This window comes from Pararge aegeria, chromosome 21 (assembly GCF_905163445.1).
Source record: "Pararge aegeria chromosome 21, ilParAegt1.1, whole genome shotgun sequence".
Lineage (NCBI taxonomy): Eukaryota > Metazoa > Arthropoda > Insecta > Lepidoptera > Nymphalidae > Pararge > Pararge aegeria.
This window is the reverse complement of record NC_053200.1, coordinates 10,513,113-10,532,260: the sequence shown is the minus strand read 5'-3', so window position 1 is coordinate 10,532,260 and position 19,148 is coordinate 10,513,113. Positions and strand designations below refer to the sequence as shown.

Below are 19,148 nucleotides of genomic sequence, written 5' to 3'. Positions count from 1 at the left end.
TCACCACAGACATGAGACAACATTCTGCTAATTTAATTAGGATTTAGGTAGGTCCTACTTTTGGTTGTTTTTTTTTAATTAAAGCGATTAAGTAGAATTATACTTAGAGAGAAATGATTTTTTAACTCGTGTAGGATTTTAATGTGATGTTATTCAATGTTTTAATCATACAAAGCTAAAAAAATGTAGTTTTATTTTTGATTTACGCCCAAGTAATGAAAAACAGACCTTTGAATTGCAGTCAGTCAATTGCTATGTTAACTTTAATAAACTTTTTCTAGTTTTAAATAGTCTCATTTAGAGTCTCATACATGATTTTGCGCATAACACGCCATGTTACTAGTTACAACAGGTCTTAAGATATTATTTATTATTTCAGACATAGACATGAAGAACAAAGGAAATATAATAACTACGCTACGGTTACACCTTTGTCAACGTAAACAAAGTTTTTATTACTTAAACACTTACTCGGTGAATACTATAGTCATTTAGTTTGAGGCAATTCGTCATAAAGTATCCCCATTTTTTTGTGTATTTCCTTTTTGAGCAGAATATTATATGTTATTTTGTTTATGACGTTTTATAAATATAGGATACACTAGTGTAAGTGCATCCTACTGCTATACTAGCGCATGCTTTTTTCGTATTTAGAGGAGGTCTTCTGCTTTCCGTAGTTACTTTACTTAGATTTACTAATGCGCTGTGGAAAGCCAATCTTAATCCCTCATGAATAACCGTTCGAATTGAATGCTCTATCTCTTTATACTCTGTAGTCTGTCTTTAGTCTGTGGTAGGTACCAGTGACATAAGTGTCACTGTCAGTTTCAATTTGTTTTAAAATAGTTGAATTGAATTGAAATCAAAAGAAGAGGAAATCGTTAATTTCATTAATTAAATAGTTTATTAAAGCCATACTCCTAAAGAAAAAGAAGAAGTAAATAAAAATAAAATTGCCTTTATGTTTTTTTAGTGACATCCGCGTTGATCCCTTATTTACAGTGAAATTAAGGTATAACAATTGAAATTGTTGTACTCTAATAACAACTAAAATTAAGCATGATACATGACTCGCTGCTGATTCTGTGGGATTGTTCTCAGAGTGCACATATCTCTCAGGTAATATTTATTCGAAGAGTTGAACAAAAACTATTCTAATTAATTCTTAAGGTAAAAAAACCAGACAATTAAGTACCTATGTTATAATTTATAGTTTCGTTTAACACAACACCACACGTTATTTTCAATAGGCGCTCTTTAGATAAATCTACAACGTAACTGCTAAGCAATCTCTAACCTTACAGAACTGGAATTATTTTTCTGTCCACATTAGACCTTCTCGTACTACCATGTACGAGAGAGAGTACACACATGAAACATGAGCTGGTGTTGGTTTCAAATCCTTTGTTGGGTGTAATATTAGGATTTAATTATTATTTAAAAAAAATCCTAGTATCATCTTATAGTTAGGAAGCTAATGGGGTATAGACTTGTATAGTGTTTGATCACTTAAATGTAATCACAGTAATTAAAGCCCACCGTGCATCAGAATGGTGGGTTCTATGCTCTAAAGCCTTCTCTCCTGAGGCATCGTTCACCCAGCAATGGGATGTTAAAAAGCTGATCATCTTAGTGTATATTAAATATACTGATTGCTTTCTAGCCCTTTGCTTCTGCTCAAGGCTGTTAAGTTTTTGTGTTAACATTGTATGTGTTTCTTGACTATTAACCATTGAGCTATTAAAGCTTCTTAAAATCTCTTGTTTAAATAATGCTCATTCACTGGAGGCAACTCACAGGAATTGTTTTAATAAAACCATCCAACAAAAGCAGCATCAGAGACATTAGCATAGTAAAAACCGATGCATCTTGGTGTGAGCGCAGTTATGGTGCACTGTGGCCCTAATAGGCCCATCCTCAAGTTAAACAGATCTTTGTAAATTTAAAGTGGAGGCAGTGTAAAGGGTGTTGTTTGGATCTGTTCCTGCCCTCGCTGATGCTTTAACATCAGCAGCCTTCTGGAAAAATCTATAAAACAAACCAGAGGATGATATATTACTTCCAGCAGAGAAACCGCTGCTTTTCTTTCGGGAAAAAACATTTGGTGGAAGATTTAGACTGTGATTTCACAATTGATTGTTACCAATTGACATGACAGCAGAAGAAGAAGAATGACAATGAAAAAAATTATGTTTATTTTTTAGACAAAACCTGTAACATATGCCAATGAGGGAGATGCAGAAATTTATAACAGAATACACAACATTGCTAAAAACCATAGTAAAATACAAAGTTTTATACTGGAGGCATCATTCCATGCTAGAAAAATTCTGACAGGTTTGTTAATGCAACTCTCGAATTACCAAATGTGTGATTTATATACAGCATAATGTTCACAAAGTTGTTACTATAACTGCAGAGCACAAAAGATCCTGGAGGGTCGAAGTGCACCCGCTGAAGAGGGCCTCATTACAAGATAGATACTATAACTGCAATCAATTAAAAAAAAAAACCCACACAATATAACATTCATATGACTAAAACACTGAACAGAAATGATATGAACCTAAAAAAACCTGTTTAATGCGAATATAGTATAAAAACTGGTCCAATCTTTATTATGGGAAATAAAATCTTAAATTTTATACCCAAAGATCTATTTTTATATGACCAACATTCTACATTTAATTCTTTAAAGTTATGTAAAACAATCGTAATTTATTTTTCAATCATCTTTACATTTTAATCTGGTTTGGGTTCAGTCTGCCCCTGTATCTCACAGTCTTAGAGAGCAACTTAGACATGAATACTAAGTAAGCTTTATTTTTCAGCCTCAGATCATAGATCATACGGACTGTATGGCCAAGCACTTAGTGAAGGCATGTCAGAAATACTCCAGTCATATAAAAAGACTTTAAAGGATGTAGAAGTTTTGGTTATTGGCAACAAGAATTATACACTATCATTTGTATACAGTCATGTGGAAAAGTTTCAAGGGTTATTTATGACACTGAATAAGATTATAAGGACAATTAAGGAAAGGAGACTGACTGGCTGCCAAATATTGAGTCTCATACATCAGTATATTTTAAATGGAGATAAATTTGTGCATGAAGCTATCTTGCAGTAAGTATAATATAGTTAATTTATTGTTAACTTGTTTTTTACAAAGGTTTGCTTTAGTCATTTAAATATTTTTGATAGACAACCTCCTTTGCATACCTACATATAAAATTAATAAAGCTAGGTACATTGGAAACTAAGTGGATGAGATCTCAATAGCGTACTTAGCCTTTCCACAGAAACAAGACAAAGAAGGAAAGGTTTATATAATAATTATCTTTGCCTGAGTGTGGTTACCCACTCGACAGTGTTTTAACCACAATGCATAGGTACTTATAGCTTAGAGCAAATAGTTTTCCAACTACTCCAATCATTTGTGGTGCCTTGCTTGAGATTCAACTTAGACGCTCAACATTAAATTTTAACTTTTCTTACAGAATATTTTCTTATGTCAATACAGTATTTATAAATCAGCTGTGCACATGGCTGTTGTATGGTCATTTAAGAGATCCTTATGAGGAATTTTTCGTTTATCAAACTAAGAAAAATGATGCTTCTGATACCTTTGTTTCATCGCAATCTACAACAAATACATGTGACAAATCACTTGTTTCAACAGTAAGTAGAAAAATATTATTAGTCTTCTCTTAAAGTGCATGTTTATGCTAGTTGTAAGTTTGTTGTAATTGTTTTTGCTCTTGTGAATAAAAATCTAATGAAATTATACCAAAATATCAGATATTGGTATGTTTTTAGCAGAAATAAAATAAAATTTCTATGTCATTCCTACTGCTAGAAAGATTTTCCATGAAAAATGCATTCATTTATATTACAATGTCACATGTTCAAATATATTTTGCCAGAAAATTCAATTACATTAACCAGTATGAAGTTGTTCACATTTTGCTTTAAATTTAAATTTGAGAGACATAATAAAAATTATCACTTCGTCATAATTAAATTGAAAATCAGGTATTATTAATTTGTGATAAAACATCATAGCTATCTGTGTTTATCGTGTATCTGTGTTTTTTTGTTACAGTTGCAACAAACATTAGATTGTGGTTATAACCTCAATCCCACCATGATACCGTATTTCATACCACTATCATTAGCTCAGGAAATATTGTTTATTGGCAAGACAGTCATATTGTTTGGTTTTGATCCTAAGAAAGTTAAGAAGAGCAATAGTTTTACTATAAACAGGCCTATGTTGACATTACAAAAGATTAACGCTGATTCCAGAAGGTACAGATATTATGACATTTTTATTGTATAATTAGAGCTTGCCTGTAGTTTCGTATACAAAAATTTCTAAATCTTAAGTAAAAAAAATCCTACACAAGTTTTCATTCATTATTTAAAATTTTCAAGGATTTTGTATATACTTAATAGCTGTTGCCCCCATTTATGAAGGTGTTTAAAAACCCCTTGATAACCATTTTTATTCCTGCGATAAAAAGTAGCCTATGCTACTCTCCGTCCTTACAACTAACTCTATGCCAAAAATCAAGTAAATTTTTTGCTTAATGAAGGAAGGATAATAAAACCAACAAACATTCGCATTTATTATTTCAGAAAGTATTAAAGTGTTTTTATCAATCAATATAATATAAGTCAATAATAAAAAAAAACCAAAATCTCAGTAAACATATAATACAAAAAAACGTAATTTTTCCCATAGATTATATATATAGGTCAAGGACAGCTGCTGTTTCACTAATTTTCCAAAAAGTTGGTGAATCGGGCACCAGGGTGCGAAATTCGAAGCTCCAGAAAATCGATTAAGTGCCGTGAAGAATATAAATAAAGAGACATTATCTTTAGATAATATTATATGATATTTTCAGGTTTACTATTTGGGAGGAAAACGAAGCTGAGTTTCATGATAAATTGCAAAAATTAAAAAATCCTGAAATATTCGAAGTTAGTAACTTGAGAAGTGTTGTCAGAGAAATCAAGGAATGTGTTACAAAGGTATGATAACTCGTCAGTACAATAATTTGATTTCAGATATAAGAAAACTTAAAAAAAATTGCTATAAGTTACTGTTTTTGTATTTATTACATATTCTGCTTATTTTTAAAAAAAATTGCTATAAGTTACTGTTTTTGTATTTATTACATATTCTGCTTATTTTGACTCGGTGTCAGAGCAAGCAAAATCACGTTTTCAGAACAAACAAAATTATCTACCATTCTTATTTCTTCTTACGCAAAAACGGAATATCGAAAAATTTACTTTCTCTAATTTGACTTTCGGCTTCTTCGAATGTCTGTGGCATACTTTTGCCAGCTGTTTCTGGCAAAAACATTGCTGCCACTGCCCCTATAGTAGCTATTATACCAACTATTATTAACGGGAGTCCTGGAATATACACTTTCAAATATACAATATAAGGTGATATAACTGTAGCAACATATCCGCAAATTTGAACTACAGATGTACCGGATCCTCTAACCGGTGTGGGTAACATTTCTGCGGTCCATTGCAAAGCGACCGTATAGCAAATATTTACACCATACCTTGCGACCACAGCACATAGAACAGAAGGCAAACCACTCGGAACGAACGCTGTCAAAATACTAAAAACACTACAGAAACTCATCATTGTATTCGATATCCATCTCCTACCTGTTAAGTCTAAAGTAAAGGATACTGTTAGTAGTGATGGGAATTCAGTTGCAGATAGTATAGTAAATGATAAAAAGAAATCGAATTCTAATGACCCTATACTCCTCAGTAATGCATCGAAAATTATTGTACAACACATAAACTCTATGCATATACAAATTAACATTCGCCTTAATAATGGATTGCTAAATACTTCTAATACGCTACTTGTATTATCTTTTATTTTGCCTTCGAAACCCAGTTTGAATTGTCGTGCAACTTTCTGAGGTACTTCTTTTTTGTTCATTCGCCCGATATTTGTCACTTTTGATATTGCATCATCGATGCGTCCTCGCGAAATTAACCATCTCGGACTTTCCGGTATGACGAATGGAGCAAGTAATGCTAGTGCCATTGGAATACTAGTCATTAAACCAAGAGTTCTCCAATTCTCACAAAAAAGTGCCAACCACGGCAACACAATCATTCCCAATGTAAAAAATACTCCATTAGGTAGGTTCGCCACAATCGTCCTGTATTTTGGTGAAACATATTCTAGTACCAGTAAATACATCATCATCATGCACATATCATAAGACATGCCCATGAAAAACCGGCATATGCAGAACTCCTGGAAGTTTCTAGCAAACACACTGCATCCCCCCTCTCCCCGGACCTATGGTCAACTACAGACGTGTTTTTTGTGTATTAAAATTGAATTATAATACAAATTTTCATCAATTAAATACTTGAACATAATTAGGAGTGCATAAAGTGCTGCAAGACAGTGTAACCGACTCGCCGTTTCTTACTAATACCACGGATGTTTCTGTACGTGAATTTTGACCTTAATCCAATAGAGTAAAGGTCAAAATCTACTTTGCAATCTACGTGGAACGAAGATATCTTTGTGATTTCTGCTACCCTGGTACTTTTTTGCGAACATGTCGCACGAAACGCAATCTCCGTCCCCCGCTGCTCCCCGCGTCGGCCGCATACATCACTGCGACTCGGAACCGGCGTTAAATTCACCGAGTACCGACAAAGATGTTAATATTACGATGCGTTCGAAGCGTAAGTTTGACGGGAAAGATGACAATGAGTCGCGAGCGTTTTTTGCCGATATGCGTAAGATGTTTCTTTCTTTTACGCATGAACAGGATCGGAAATTGTCTTTGATACAGGACTCAATTAATGAAATAAGGACACAGAACACGGAAATAATAAAAAATATTGAGTTTTTATCACAGGAAAATGTTGAGATTAAAATCAGATTGGGCAAGTTTGAAGCTGAGCAAAAAGAACACTTAGCGTATATTTCTACACTGGAAAATAAAATAGAAAACCTCGAAAAGAGATCCGTAAACTCATGTATTGAGATACGTAATATTCAAAATTTAAAACAAAAGGAAACCAAGGACGATTTGAAAGATTTTATGTTGAATTTGGCCTCTAAACTTTCTTTAAATATACAGGCCTTAGATATCAAGGATCTTTTTCAAAATCGGAGACGAATAAACCGATTCTTGTGGAATTTACAAGTGTTCTGGTCAAGGATAATCTAATTTCAAACTTTAAATAGTTTAATAAAATTAACACGGGCCCACGTCGATTTAATACCACGAATATAAACATAGCAGGTCCCTCGAGACCCATATATCTATCTGAGGTCCTTACCCGAAAGAGTAAAAGGATTTTTTTCCTGGCCCGAGATTTTGCTAAAACAAACGGATATTCTTTCTGCTGGACCTCGCGTGGGACGATATATCTACGTAAAAACGAGGGTGCCCCTCAAATCCGGATAGACTCGGAGGAAGACCTCTCAAAACTAAAGAGCGCCAAAGTTTGACTAGTAGAAAGTAATTTGAGTACCTATACTGCAACGCTAAAATGGACGTATGATTTTTGCATGAGATTTAAATTAATTTTACTATTAAGAATTAACACTAAACTCAAAACTAACACACTTTTTTACACTTTCAGAGTTTACTTACACTTAGCTTACCTACACGGACTTACACTTATAATTTTTTATACACTAATACAACTTCAAATATGTTATTATAATCATTTATGCCAAGCCTTTCAGAATATTTTCGTAAGAATTTATGCACAATATATTATCTACAATTTTTATTTAATTTCGAGGCCCAAAATTAACCAAATTTATGCCATGTCGATATTCAAAATTTTTCCCACTAGTTCTAGAATTCTAATTTTTGTACCGAGCTTTATTAGCCGCTCCTGCTCCCTACGTTCAATGATTTTATTTTTAATTTTTACTCCTGGATTTTGATTGGACGAATATAAATTCAGATCTTCAAAATTTGGGAAATATGACCTCATTTCAGTGTGAAGCCGAAATGTGTAGAAATTACATCCCCAGCAAAAAAAAATCAATAACTTTTTTTCATATGAATATACGTAGTATTAACTCTAATTTTGATGGGCTCCAGGTTTTGTTGAGACGTATAAACCTAGAAATAGACATAATTGTTCTAACTGAATGTTGGCTGAAAAATGTAAACCAAGTACCTACTTTAAGCGGATATACACCGCATTGTTCAAAATATATCATAAACCACGGTGTCATTTTATATGTTAAAAATGGACTTCAATGCACGTTATCATATCCAACTTTAATTAATGCGAGCTCAATAATGTGTAATTTTAATAATAAATTATGTCTTCTTGCTATATATCGGTCCCCCTCGTTTAAACAAATAGATGATTTTCTAAACAGTGTCAATGCGGTTCTTGCTAATGTAAGTCATTGTAAGTCGCTGGTTGTGATGGGTGATGTAAATATACACATTTCTCAATTGAGCAATGAAAGTCGATCGGACGAGTATTTAAACCTAATTTGTAGCCATGGCCTTTTGCCATCGCACTTCTTTTTAACGCATGACAAAACCTGTATCGACCACGTTCTACTCAAAACACGATATAAAAGTACCACACTGGTATTAGATCCAACAGTGACTGATCACTCTCCAGAAATTGTATCCCTGGACATTCAATTTCCAAGAATTCATGGTACAATCGACCGTATTTTTATTGATTTCGCTAAAGTCAAACAGAGCATAGATGATTTAAATTTTAATAAGTTAGTAGATTCTCAAGACCCTAACATCGCTGTAAATCAGTTAGTTAACATCCTCGGCGGCATTATTGAGGCTAATACAAAAAAAAGTCGTACATCACGAAAAAAAACTATACTTAAACCATGGATTACCCCTGGGCTCCTAAGATGCATTAGACATCGAGATCGCTTATATAAAAAATGTAAGGCTTCAACTGAGCATGAAACAGTTAAAATTACATACCACCGATACAAACAATTTTGCAATAATCTTTTAAAGCGACTTAAACGAAATTACGAAAAATTTGAATTCGAAAAAAATAAAAACAACACGAAAGGAACCTGGCATGTAATTAAGAAGGTTGGAAATATTTATCCTTCATCCTCCCCTGCTTTAGAATTGTTACATTTAAAAACTGTTTATAAAACTTCTCTTAACCATGTAAATAGTTTTTTTGTAGAAGTAGGAAGCAGATTAGCAACTCAGATTCTCTTACAACCAAACTACTCCCCAGAAAACTGCATAGTTGATACCCTCTCTCCTGTAAATTCTTTTGGAATTCTACCAGTAAACGTAACAGAAATAGAAACCATTATTATGAACCTTAAATCAAATAGTGCGGTAGGATGGGACGGGATTCCATCAAAAGTCTTAAAGGCTAGCTTTGCCTCGCTTGCTCCTATAATCACTAAAATTTGTAATCTTTCTCTCGTCACGGGTATTTTTCCGGACTCCTATAAAAAGGCTCTAGTTATTCCAATCTATAAAAATGGTGATAGAACCAATGTAAACAATTATAGACCTATATCTATGCTAACCTCTCTGTCTAAAATCTTAGAAAAGGTGTTGAATAATAGACTAGTTAATTATTTAGAAGCACATAAACTGTTGTCACCAAACCAATACGGCTTTAGAAAAGGAAAATGTACTGAAGACGCAGTTCTATATTTAACTGAATCGATTACTAGATCCCTAGATCAAAAATTAAAATGCGTCGGCATTTTCCTTGATTTATCTAAGGCCTTCGACACTGTTTCTGTACCCATACTACTGACTAAGCTTTATAAAATAGGAGTAAGAGGTATAACACTGAATATTTTCAGCGATTACTTAAAGAATCGTACCCAGCAAGTTAAGGTAACTGAACATCGAAGCGATGATATGCCTCTTACATATGGTGTCCCGCAGGGCAGCATTTTAGGCCCCACGCTATTCCTTATATATATAAATAATCTTTGCTGCCTTCCAATTCCTCATTGCAAAATAATAGCTTACGCAGATGACACCGTTCTGCTTGTTACAGGAGATACGTGGGAGAATACTTTTAAAAATGCCGAGAATGCACTTAAAATGGTTTCCGATTGGTTAACTGCAAACTTACTTAGCCTAAATGTTATTAAATCTAAATTCCTTACCTTTTCCTCGTCCACAACCACTCAACCTCCTATTGATAAATGCATAGTGAGGGCGCATATCTGTAATTCTTTAGAAAATGCATATTGCGCCTGTCCTACAGTAGAATATGTTTCAAATATAAAATATCTTGGACTGCAAATTGATAACACTTTGTCCTGGAAACTGCACATATCTAACTTAACATCTAAAATAAGGAAACTAATATACATATTCAGAAATCTTAGATCATCAGCAAATAAATCAATTCTTTTTATGGTATACCATGCAATAGTTCAGTCTTTACTTTCATACTGCATTTCTGTCTGGGGTGGCAGTCATAAATCAACGCTACTACAGTTGGAGAGAGCACAAAGGGCTATCCTAAAAGTGATGACTAATAGACCTTTTCGGTATTCCACTACAGAATTATACAGAGATTGTAAAGTTCTATCAGTTCGCCAACTTTTTATTCTTCAAACTATTATTCGTAAACATAATTCTACTACTTACGTAAAAAGCCAACATAAAAGAAGAGGGGACATAATCTTTCAAACAGAAAGGCACAAAAGTAAACTAGCTGGGAGGCAGTACTACATCATTAGCTCTAGAATTTACAATAAAATCAATAGAGATATAAATATATACCCCCTAAATAAAATTAACTGTAAAAAATGTGTAAAAGAGTGGCTACTGACAAAATCATATGCTGAAACTGAAATTCTTCTGGAAGTCTTAGGATCGAATTAATATGTAAAACTCTAACTCACATATACACACACACACACACGCACATACAAACACACACAAATATAAATACATACATACAAACACACACATACACCTGCAAAACAAATTTATATATGTATATATAACTTAATATAATAACTATCTTGTATAAGCAAACATATACGCGAGCACAATTACTTACGCGACGCAAACTCACATACGCACAATCATACACTCAATCATCGAGACAACAATTTAAGGAGAGCACTGTCGCCTGTAATACAGGTTTTTACCTAAATCAGGGACAGTAGATTTTAAATGGCACCATTACATACTTTTATTACATACACACCAATATAAGTTGTGAGGCACGCATTTGTTTGTATAAATATTATAATAACTACTTTACATTTTAAAAACTGTATGTACCTACATTCTTGTGAATAAATAAATTATTATTATTATAAGTATATTATAATAATCAGTTACTTATGAAGGCATACTTCTGAAGAAAATTACAACGTTAAGGTATTATACCTATCATTTTGTATTTTTTGTCAACTGTGTTATTTTTTGTTTATTAACATGACGCTTTGCCAATGTTATGTGCACTTGTAATAGACGTGCATATTAGTGCTTGTTACTGTGTGTGTTATATTTAAACGTGTTATATGCACGCTATTTGTTTGTTTTAGTGCTCTTAATAAATAAATAAATAAATACTAATGTGCAAAGTAACAAATACATATTATATGCCTGCTAAGCATCCGATTAAATTACCAATGACCCCTGCTGGCAACCGTCCAAATCTATCAGCAATCCATCCAATACATAAACCTCCAAGAATAGAACCAACAAAAAATATAGATTGCGCTGTAGCTTGGTAGTTGTCTTAGTCGCAAACCCATCCCATTTCGCTGGAAATGGTCGGATAAGGGATTTGTGTTTTGTCGTATTCCCATCCATGTTGACAAGGTTCTGTGTACCAGGTAGAATTGGGCTTCTGTCCGATTTCGAGTATTTGAGTCCAATTTGCAACGTATGCTTCGCAGTGAGAATATCCAAGCGCTGCGTTCTCGTTTTTTGGGATTGCCAGCGATCTTCGTTCAGAAACAGATAGATTCTTCAATTCTGGTATCCAGCACCAATGCTCCGATGATACTTCTGTCATAAACAGTTGAGTGAAGTATGAGGAAGCGCCAAATACGTAAAATGGACATGTTGAAAGGATAAGCAAAAATTGGTATAGTCCAAATTCTCCGGCTGAAGACAGTAGCTGGTCGTAATCCACAATTTCTACTGATTTATCCGTTTCACTATCATTCAATTCATGAACATCTGCTTTTTTGATTTCCAAATCATTGGTCGACTTCATAATTTTTGTGTTATCAATTTATTCCCCTCTTGCGAAACCCGTGTTTAGTAATGAACTAAAAAGTTAAATGGTACACGAATAAAATAATTCGCCTGGTAAGATAATAATATTTACATTGGGAGGTGATAAGGTTTGATGCTAAATTCGTCTAATTTATGTTACACATCCTAATCACTTTGAGTTAGTAATCTTATGAGGTAGTAAATATGCTTAGATTTAATTGCGAGTTTAAACGAACATAATCTCTTAAAGTTCTAAACAAATATTTTAAGGTATACATTTACCTACTTCCTATAATGCAATATTTGCGAGATTGCGTTTATCTCTCCGCGTTTTACATTTTTACGGTTAAAGATATCATTTAAACTATTATTCAAGGCCGCTCACGTTAAATTCAATAAGTGCAAGTCAGCTAGTTAGGGCACTTTAAATTTTGTGTCGTAATGCTGACGGACCATGGTTCGTCTGACTGAAGATAAATATTTTTTTTATGCTGTCCTACTTTCGTAAAAACTGTCCGCAATATCTAAATCTATTCTTTAATGGCATCCTTATTCCTTAAGGTGCTGTAACGAGTTAGTGCTATGAACATTGTTTCAGCATTTATGGGCAGTTGCTGTGGAAGAAGCTCAACTCCTTCACGAACTGCGCCTAATGAAGGACTTCTATTTGTTGGGGCGAGGAGAGTTGTTCCTTGAATTACTACGTCTCACTGCGCCTATGCTGGATAAGCCTACCGCAAGGACATCGACCAGACGTAAATATTTATTTTACAAACGTGATTGGAAATTTCAGCATTATTATGACAAACTTCGAGATAAATCGATATTGATGTACTGGTCGAATACATGCAAGTAGCGGCCTGCAAAATTTGTATGAAAATCTACTGTCGTGGTTTAGCGGACCAATAAATTACATATTAAACCGATCTGTCGCGTAATTAAAAACGATCGCTCGGAACGATCTTTTACTTCGTAACATAGTCGACAAGGAGGTAACTTATCATAGGTTTTATTTAAATTTCGAAGTGGCTTGCAAATAGAAATAGGAAAATAGGTTAAGTTATTAAGTTCACACTTCTAGATTCCGCTCAAAGCGAAACGATTAGTATTTAGTAATAAGTATATTTCAGAACCCTGCCTTGTTATATTGAAGATTGACAAAAAAAATAGTTGTCTGTAAAGTCGGTTTACGGATAACGTGCGTCCGAGTAGAAGGGAGATAGATGCGTCACAAGCTTAATGCTTAGGCCGATCGTGCCTCTCTATCGCTTGTTCCGCGCTCTCTCTTGCACGCTCCGCTCAGGCGGAACGTGACAATGAGTCATGCTTTTTCGTGCGTGCAACCGGCGTTCACCGATTTATAACACATTATCACGTCAATAGAAAAAAAACACCAAACACCCAAACGTGCTAAGCCAGACTGAGATTACGCGATTAATCACTTAAGTCACTTGCAGATATGAACCACGCCTTCCAACTGGCAGCCAGGGCTGTATTCCTCAGCAACAGCGCCGATATTGAGAAGTTCAGTTTCGAGCTACCGTTCGTCAAACCCAACATGTCAGCCAATTCCAAGATTGACGACGATAGCGGCAACACTGGTATTTTTTTTTAATTACAGTAAACAGCGTAAGTTGCATGTTTTAGTAAGTAAATACTTACCCGTTAGTAAACAAACGTACTGGTCGTAAACAAACTAATTCCTCTGAAATAGTTCCCTTGTTCATTCTTTTCATGGGTCCTTAAAACAGGTTTTGCTAACAGGGCACTGGGTTATTTTATCATTGAAAAGAAGCTCGCATTGTTACGGAATCAAGGTTTCTTTTCGAAGTCCACCAATCCGGCCAGCGGGGTGGACTAAGGCCTAAGCCATTGTGGGAGGGAACCGTCCCCTTTAGTGGGCCAGTTATGGCTTGATATAATGATTATGGCACTTGATCCGGCCGGTTTATGTCACAGCTTGATGGATCTTACAGCCTATACTCTCTTGTCTCTCTCTTTAATCGTTTTATCTCATTCTAACTGACATTCTAGTTTTTTATTCGCCAGTTGTGGCATTCTCTAAGTGGGTCTACAATATTGCATTAATAAGTTTTTGATTTTTTGTTTAGTTTTATAAGAGTTAAGAGAGAGAAATTATAATAGTTTCTTTAGTAAGAATTTATCTAAGCCACTAAATCACTCAACCAGCTACAGAGAACAAAAAACCTTATAGCGGAGGTCATAGGGTTCTATGCTGTATAATATGAGCTGATGAGTTTTGTTCTTGATTGTTAGTAGTTTGAGCCAAGATTATCGCATTTTGTTGACAGTTGAAGACGGTTGGTCCACCATAATTCTGAAGTACGACTTTAAATGGCCACTGCATCTCATCTTCGCGCCGGAAGTTTTAGCGCGATATAACGATATGTTCCGACTTCTGTTGGTAATAAAGAAGACACAACACAATTTACACGTGCTATGGAAGGCATACAAGCAATCTAAGAGGTGAGTATTAAAATTATATTTAATCATAATTTGAGTATTGATAATATCAATGACCGTGATACTTTTTTCTTTTGCCATAGTAATCCGTGACTCCATTTGACCTTAAATGTATACACAGCTGATGGTTGGGACTGTGTAATCTGTATAAAATTTTTAAATTATCTTAAAGTATTGACGCAGTAAATATACAACGTGTAAAATAATTACGAAATAATATTGAAGGATGCATAAGTAAATGGCATAATGACCACACTGTAAAAATATTTCATCAAAATAAGCATATTTATTATTCCATACAAACGAATCCAAAACATTCTAAGTGTTTACTAATGATAGTCCTATTGAAAATAAAAGACCGACACGCGCATAGTACCTACGCTATGCGACGCGTACTTAATAAAGTGATTGGAGTCACATGATTTTAATTTTGCATGTGATGTTAGAGCTGTATCTGATTTTTTTTTCGTAAAAAGTATGGCAGTGGTTTACGCATAAACTATTAGATTTTCGGTTCCACAGATTAGTCTCAGAGAATAAGTAGTACATAATGTGAGGTACATTATGCACTGTCTCTGAGACTTTAATAAAGCCTGTGAAGTAGTATTTGGTTTACATTTACACGTTGTATAAGCTAAAGCAATATGGAGACCCGATTGACAAAATTACTCACACTCCCCGCAATCTACCTACACTACAGTAACGCGAGCGTCCGCTCGTCTCATCACTGTATCTCCAACTAAAAAACTTCGATAATAGCATTGGGGCCTCGTAAATGCATGCATCTATGTGAGTGTGCAGTTTCGCACGTTTGTTCGTAGTTTTCATACTACTTTAATATATTTACTACTAGCTGTTGCCCGCGCCTTCGTCTGCGTTTGATTTTGTTTTTTGATGTGGCATTAAATTTAGTTGTAGATCTAAAAAAATTAAAGTATTCAGTATTGCTAAGCCTTAAATGAGGAGTTTGCTGCTGTCCGCTGTGGAGTTCTGTCCTCTATCTCCAACCACAGTTTGGGCAAAATTAAACACATATTGTAAACGTTATAGTACAAAAATAATTATTTAGATCGGTTATAATTTGTCGGAGTTATGGTGTAAAATCGTCAAACACTCAGCCCCTCCCCCAAAGGAACCTAGGAGCTTAATGTCGTGATAAAAAGTATCCTATATTACTTCTAACACTTCAAGGAATATGTGTACAAAGTTTCATGAGGATCGGTTAAGTAGTTTTTGCGTGATAACGTAACAAACAAACTTACATTGACATTTATAATATTAGTAGGGATGTTATTAATAATAATAACGTTTCATTCAGATAAAAATCCATAGCTTCAACAGTAACAATTATCTTATTTACTAAAAATAATAAATAAAAAAGTAAATAATAAATAATTAGGAATCTTCTAAGCTAAGTACCCTGTTGAGCACTTGGCGTGTGAGTGTGTACCAACCCAGTGCTCCATAAAAAGGTATTGATCCCAGTAAGAAATTTTGGGACTTAATTAATATTATGAAAACTGTAAAACGCCATGTTTCGCCATGTTGATTTTATATGATTTATTTCAGATTTTCAATGTGTCAACTTCACAACAAACTGATGTTTTTGATGGACAACCTTCAACACTACCTCCAAGCGGATGTGCTGGAGACTAACTTCTCACGTCTCATGGAAGCTGTCAATAAGACTAACGACTTTGAGAAATTGAAGAAAGCACACGCTACATTCCTTGCCGATATACTGAGCCAATCGTTCTTGACTGTTACATCGGTAATATTTACCATCAGTTTTACTACGTTGCGCAAACTGGATTTTTTCCTTTTTTTGTTTTATTTTTTTTCTTGATGTTTTACCGTTTACTCTTTTTTAATTTCTAGAAATCTTTGAATCATCACTGGCTGAAACCCAGCCCAGCTTGTGATTATATATCTTTTTTTTATTCTGTTAAAAGCTCGCGGTAACGCTCGGAATTTCCCGTTAACGTGAGAAATTGTGGTATTTTATAAAATTACATTATTGAGAAGCGGTGACTTCGACTTCACTTTCTGAGGCACTAGGCAAGCATGGTGGACTGCGGCCTTAATCCCTTCTCATTGTGTGAGGAGTCCTGGAGGTTGAAAGTCATGTAGAATTAGTAATAATAATAATTCTACTTTGAAAACCTATCAAATTATGTTTTATTATATTTGTTTCAGTCCGACAACGACTCTGGTGATTTATTGGACTCGCTTAACAACCCAGTGTTCTGCAATATCATGGAACTTCTCAAACTGTGCGATTCGTTCTGCAGCATGAGCGAAATAGGCTCCGACAAAGAAGCTGAAGATTATTACTTGCGAGGCTATTCCGAACGGTATGTTATTGACTTACTGCTACTTCGTCCATGTAGACCTTCTGATAGCTAAATTTTTCCCATACAAACTTTACCTATTCTACACAATATACACCCACCCACCGCGTTTTTACACTATTACTCGTTTTCTCTGTTTTTAAGGGAACATAGACATTGCGCGGTGCGAACCGTTTAAAAGACCTTTTTTTTTTGACAAACCTTGAGGGTTGTAGCGTTATGTTAAATGTATAAACTTTTTCAAGGGGTTATCAAATTTAAAAAAAAGGATTTTTTAAATACGACTACCGAAGGTTAGAGGTGACCAGATAATGTATAGGGCCTGGTTGCCAGTGCAATAATAGGCTCATGAGGTTTAACACCTACGCCTCAGGACATAGGAAGTAATCTTTCCATGCCCCCCTGCAAAGTGTTGCTTTGTTTAGTCGATTGTTTTCCTCTCACTATCAGGTGGGCCTTGGTCTGGCAATTATTACATATTGAAGACGACTTTTAAATAGTAGGTATATATTTACTTTTTTAAAATATTTATTATATTATGTTAAAGTATATATGAGTGGAGACCGCGTGTCGGTAAACGGAGTGTCGGACGCCCCCCTACTAGATGGAGCGACGACCTCCGAAAAGTGGCAGGCATCGACTGGATGAGGAAAGCCGAAAATAGGAAAAGTTGGCGCTGCTTGAAAGAGGCCTATGTTCAGCAGTGGACGCAAAATGGCTGATGATGATGATGATGATGATGATGAAAGTATATATATATTAGTTTCTTTAATAAACCTGGGGATAGGACTTGGAATAATACTAGTTTTCACTTATTACATTTGACATATAATCGGGCAGAGTTTACCCCCACAATTACTTGATACAGAATGAATGCTGGAGAAGGTAATGCTTCTACTTTTATACGGCTCAGGTACCCTTTACTATGTTGACAACAAAACGAACCAATCATAATATTTTACGATATTAGTTTCCGGTAAGTTATTTCACAAAAGCTATAGTTATTATTCTATTTGGAAAAGCATTAAATATTTAGATAAGTACTAATATGAATTATATAAAGCAGTAGTACTATTAAAGCAATTCTATAGAAATAAATGTTGTAGTGACGTCACGAGGTTTATGGCGTAGCGTAGGTATCAGCCTGTGGACAAATGTAATTGTGTAATTTCGTTTATGTATTAGTATGTAGTTATTCTCATGTGTTTATTTGAGCGTTTTCATACCACATGCAGTCTGTTCTCCTCTTTTTTTCTCTAATTCTAAGGATTCTACTTCTTCATTCATGTTTCTTTTTTTCGTTATATTGTGTATAAAAATAAAGTGTTATACTATTAATATTTTCTATCCAGCACAATTTATAAAACCATCAATATGTTTTTCCCTAACTAGGTACAACAAACTAGTGAAGCAGTTGATGCAACTACTAGTGTCGTTTCGGGATCGTCCGTGCGGAGTGTACCTGGCGAGGTTACTGATGAGACTTGACTACAACCGATGGCTCAGCGGCGAAGCTCAACTTACACAATCAGTCACAAATATGCTGCAATATTGAATACTTTTGTGAGATATAAACACACACTTCTCGAAATTTTGGTCGATCTTCTGTCAGCAGTGTGAACAGCTCGAAAAGAGAGCTTGAAGGAATTTGCATGTGGACATACGCATTTGCAAAATATTGCTCTATCAGCTCACACAATTGTTTCCAAAAATATGCTGAGATGTTATTTTTAACGGATATAACGCGTCTAGACTTCGTGAAGTTCTATGGTATCAATTGGTAGCCTCGAATTTTGGGTCGATCACCTGACAGCAGTGTGTATCATCATCATTATCAATCCACTACTGGCCCACTACTGGGCATAGACCTCCTAGAATGAGAACGGTTTAGGCCATAGTCAGGCCATACACGCTGGCTCAGTGCAGATCGTAGACTTTGAGAATGTTATGTAGAACCTTCATGTATCCAGGTTTCCTACACAGTTAAAGCAAGTGATATTTTGATTGCTTACATTAAGAACTCCGGAAAGGCAGAGCTCTAACCACTGGCATATCA

The 19,148-nt window shown here is 34.8% G+C and overlaps 1 protein-coding gene across 1 annotated transcript; it reads left to right on the top strand.

Moving 5' to 3' along the window:
* Window positions 1-908: 908 nt before the first annotated feature.
* LOC120633321 (gamma-tubulin complex component 4) lies at window positions 909-19,143 on the top strand. Its single transcript, XM_039903510.1, has 12 exons — window positions 909-1,119; window positions 2,205-2,337; window positions 2,832-3,126; window positions 3,501-3,681; window positions 4,106-4,311; window positions 4,914-5,040; window positions 12,856-13,012; window positions 13,715-13,858; window positions 14,570-14,744; window positions 16,311-16,512; window positions 16,938-17,095; window positions 18,485-19,143. The coding sequence occupies exons 1-12, from the start codon at window positions 1,060-1,062 to the stop codon at window positions 18,645-18,647; spliced, it is 2,001 nt and encodes a 666-aa protein (XP_039759444.1). The 5' UTR covers window positions 909-1,059; the 3' UTR covers window positions 18,648-19,143.
* Window positions 19,144-19,148: the final 5 nt, after the last annotated feature.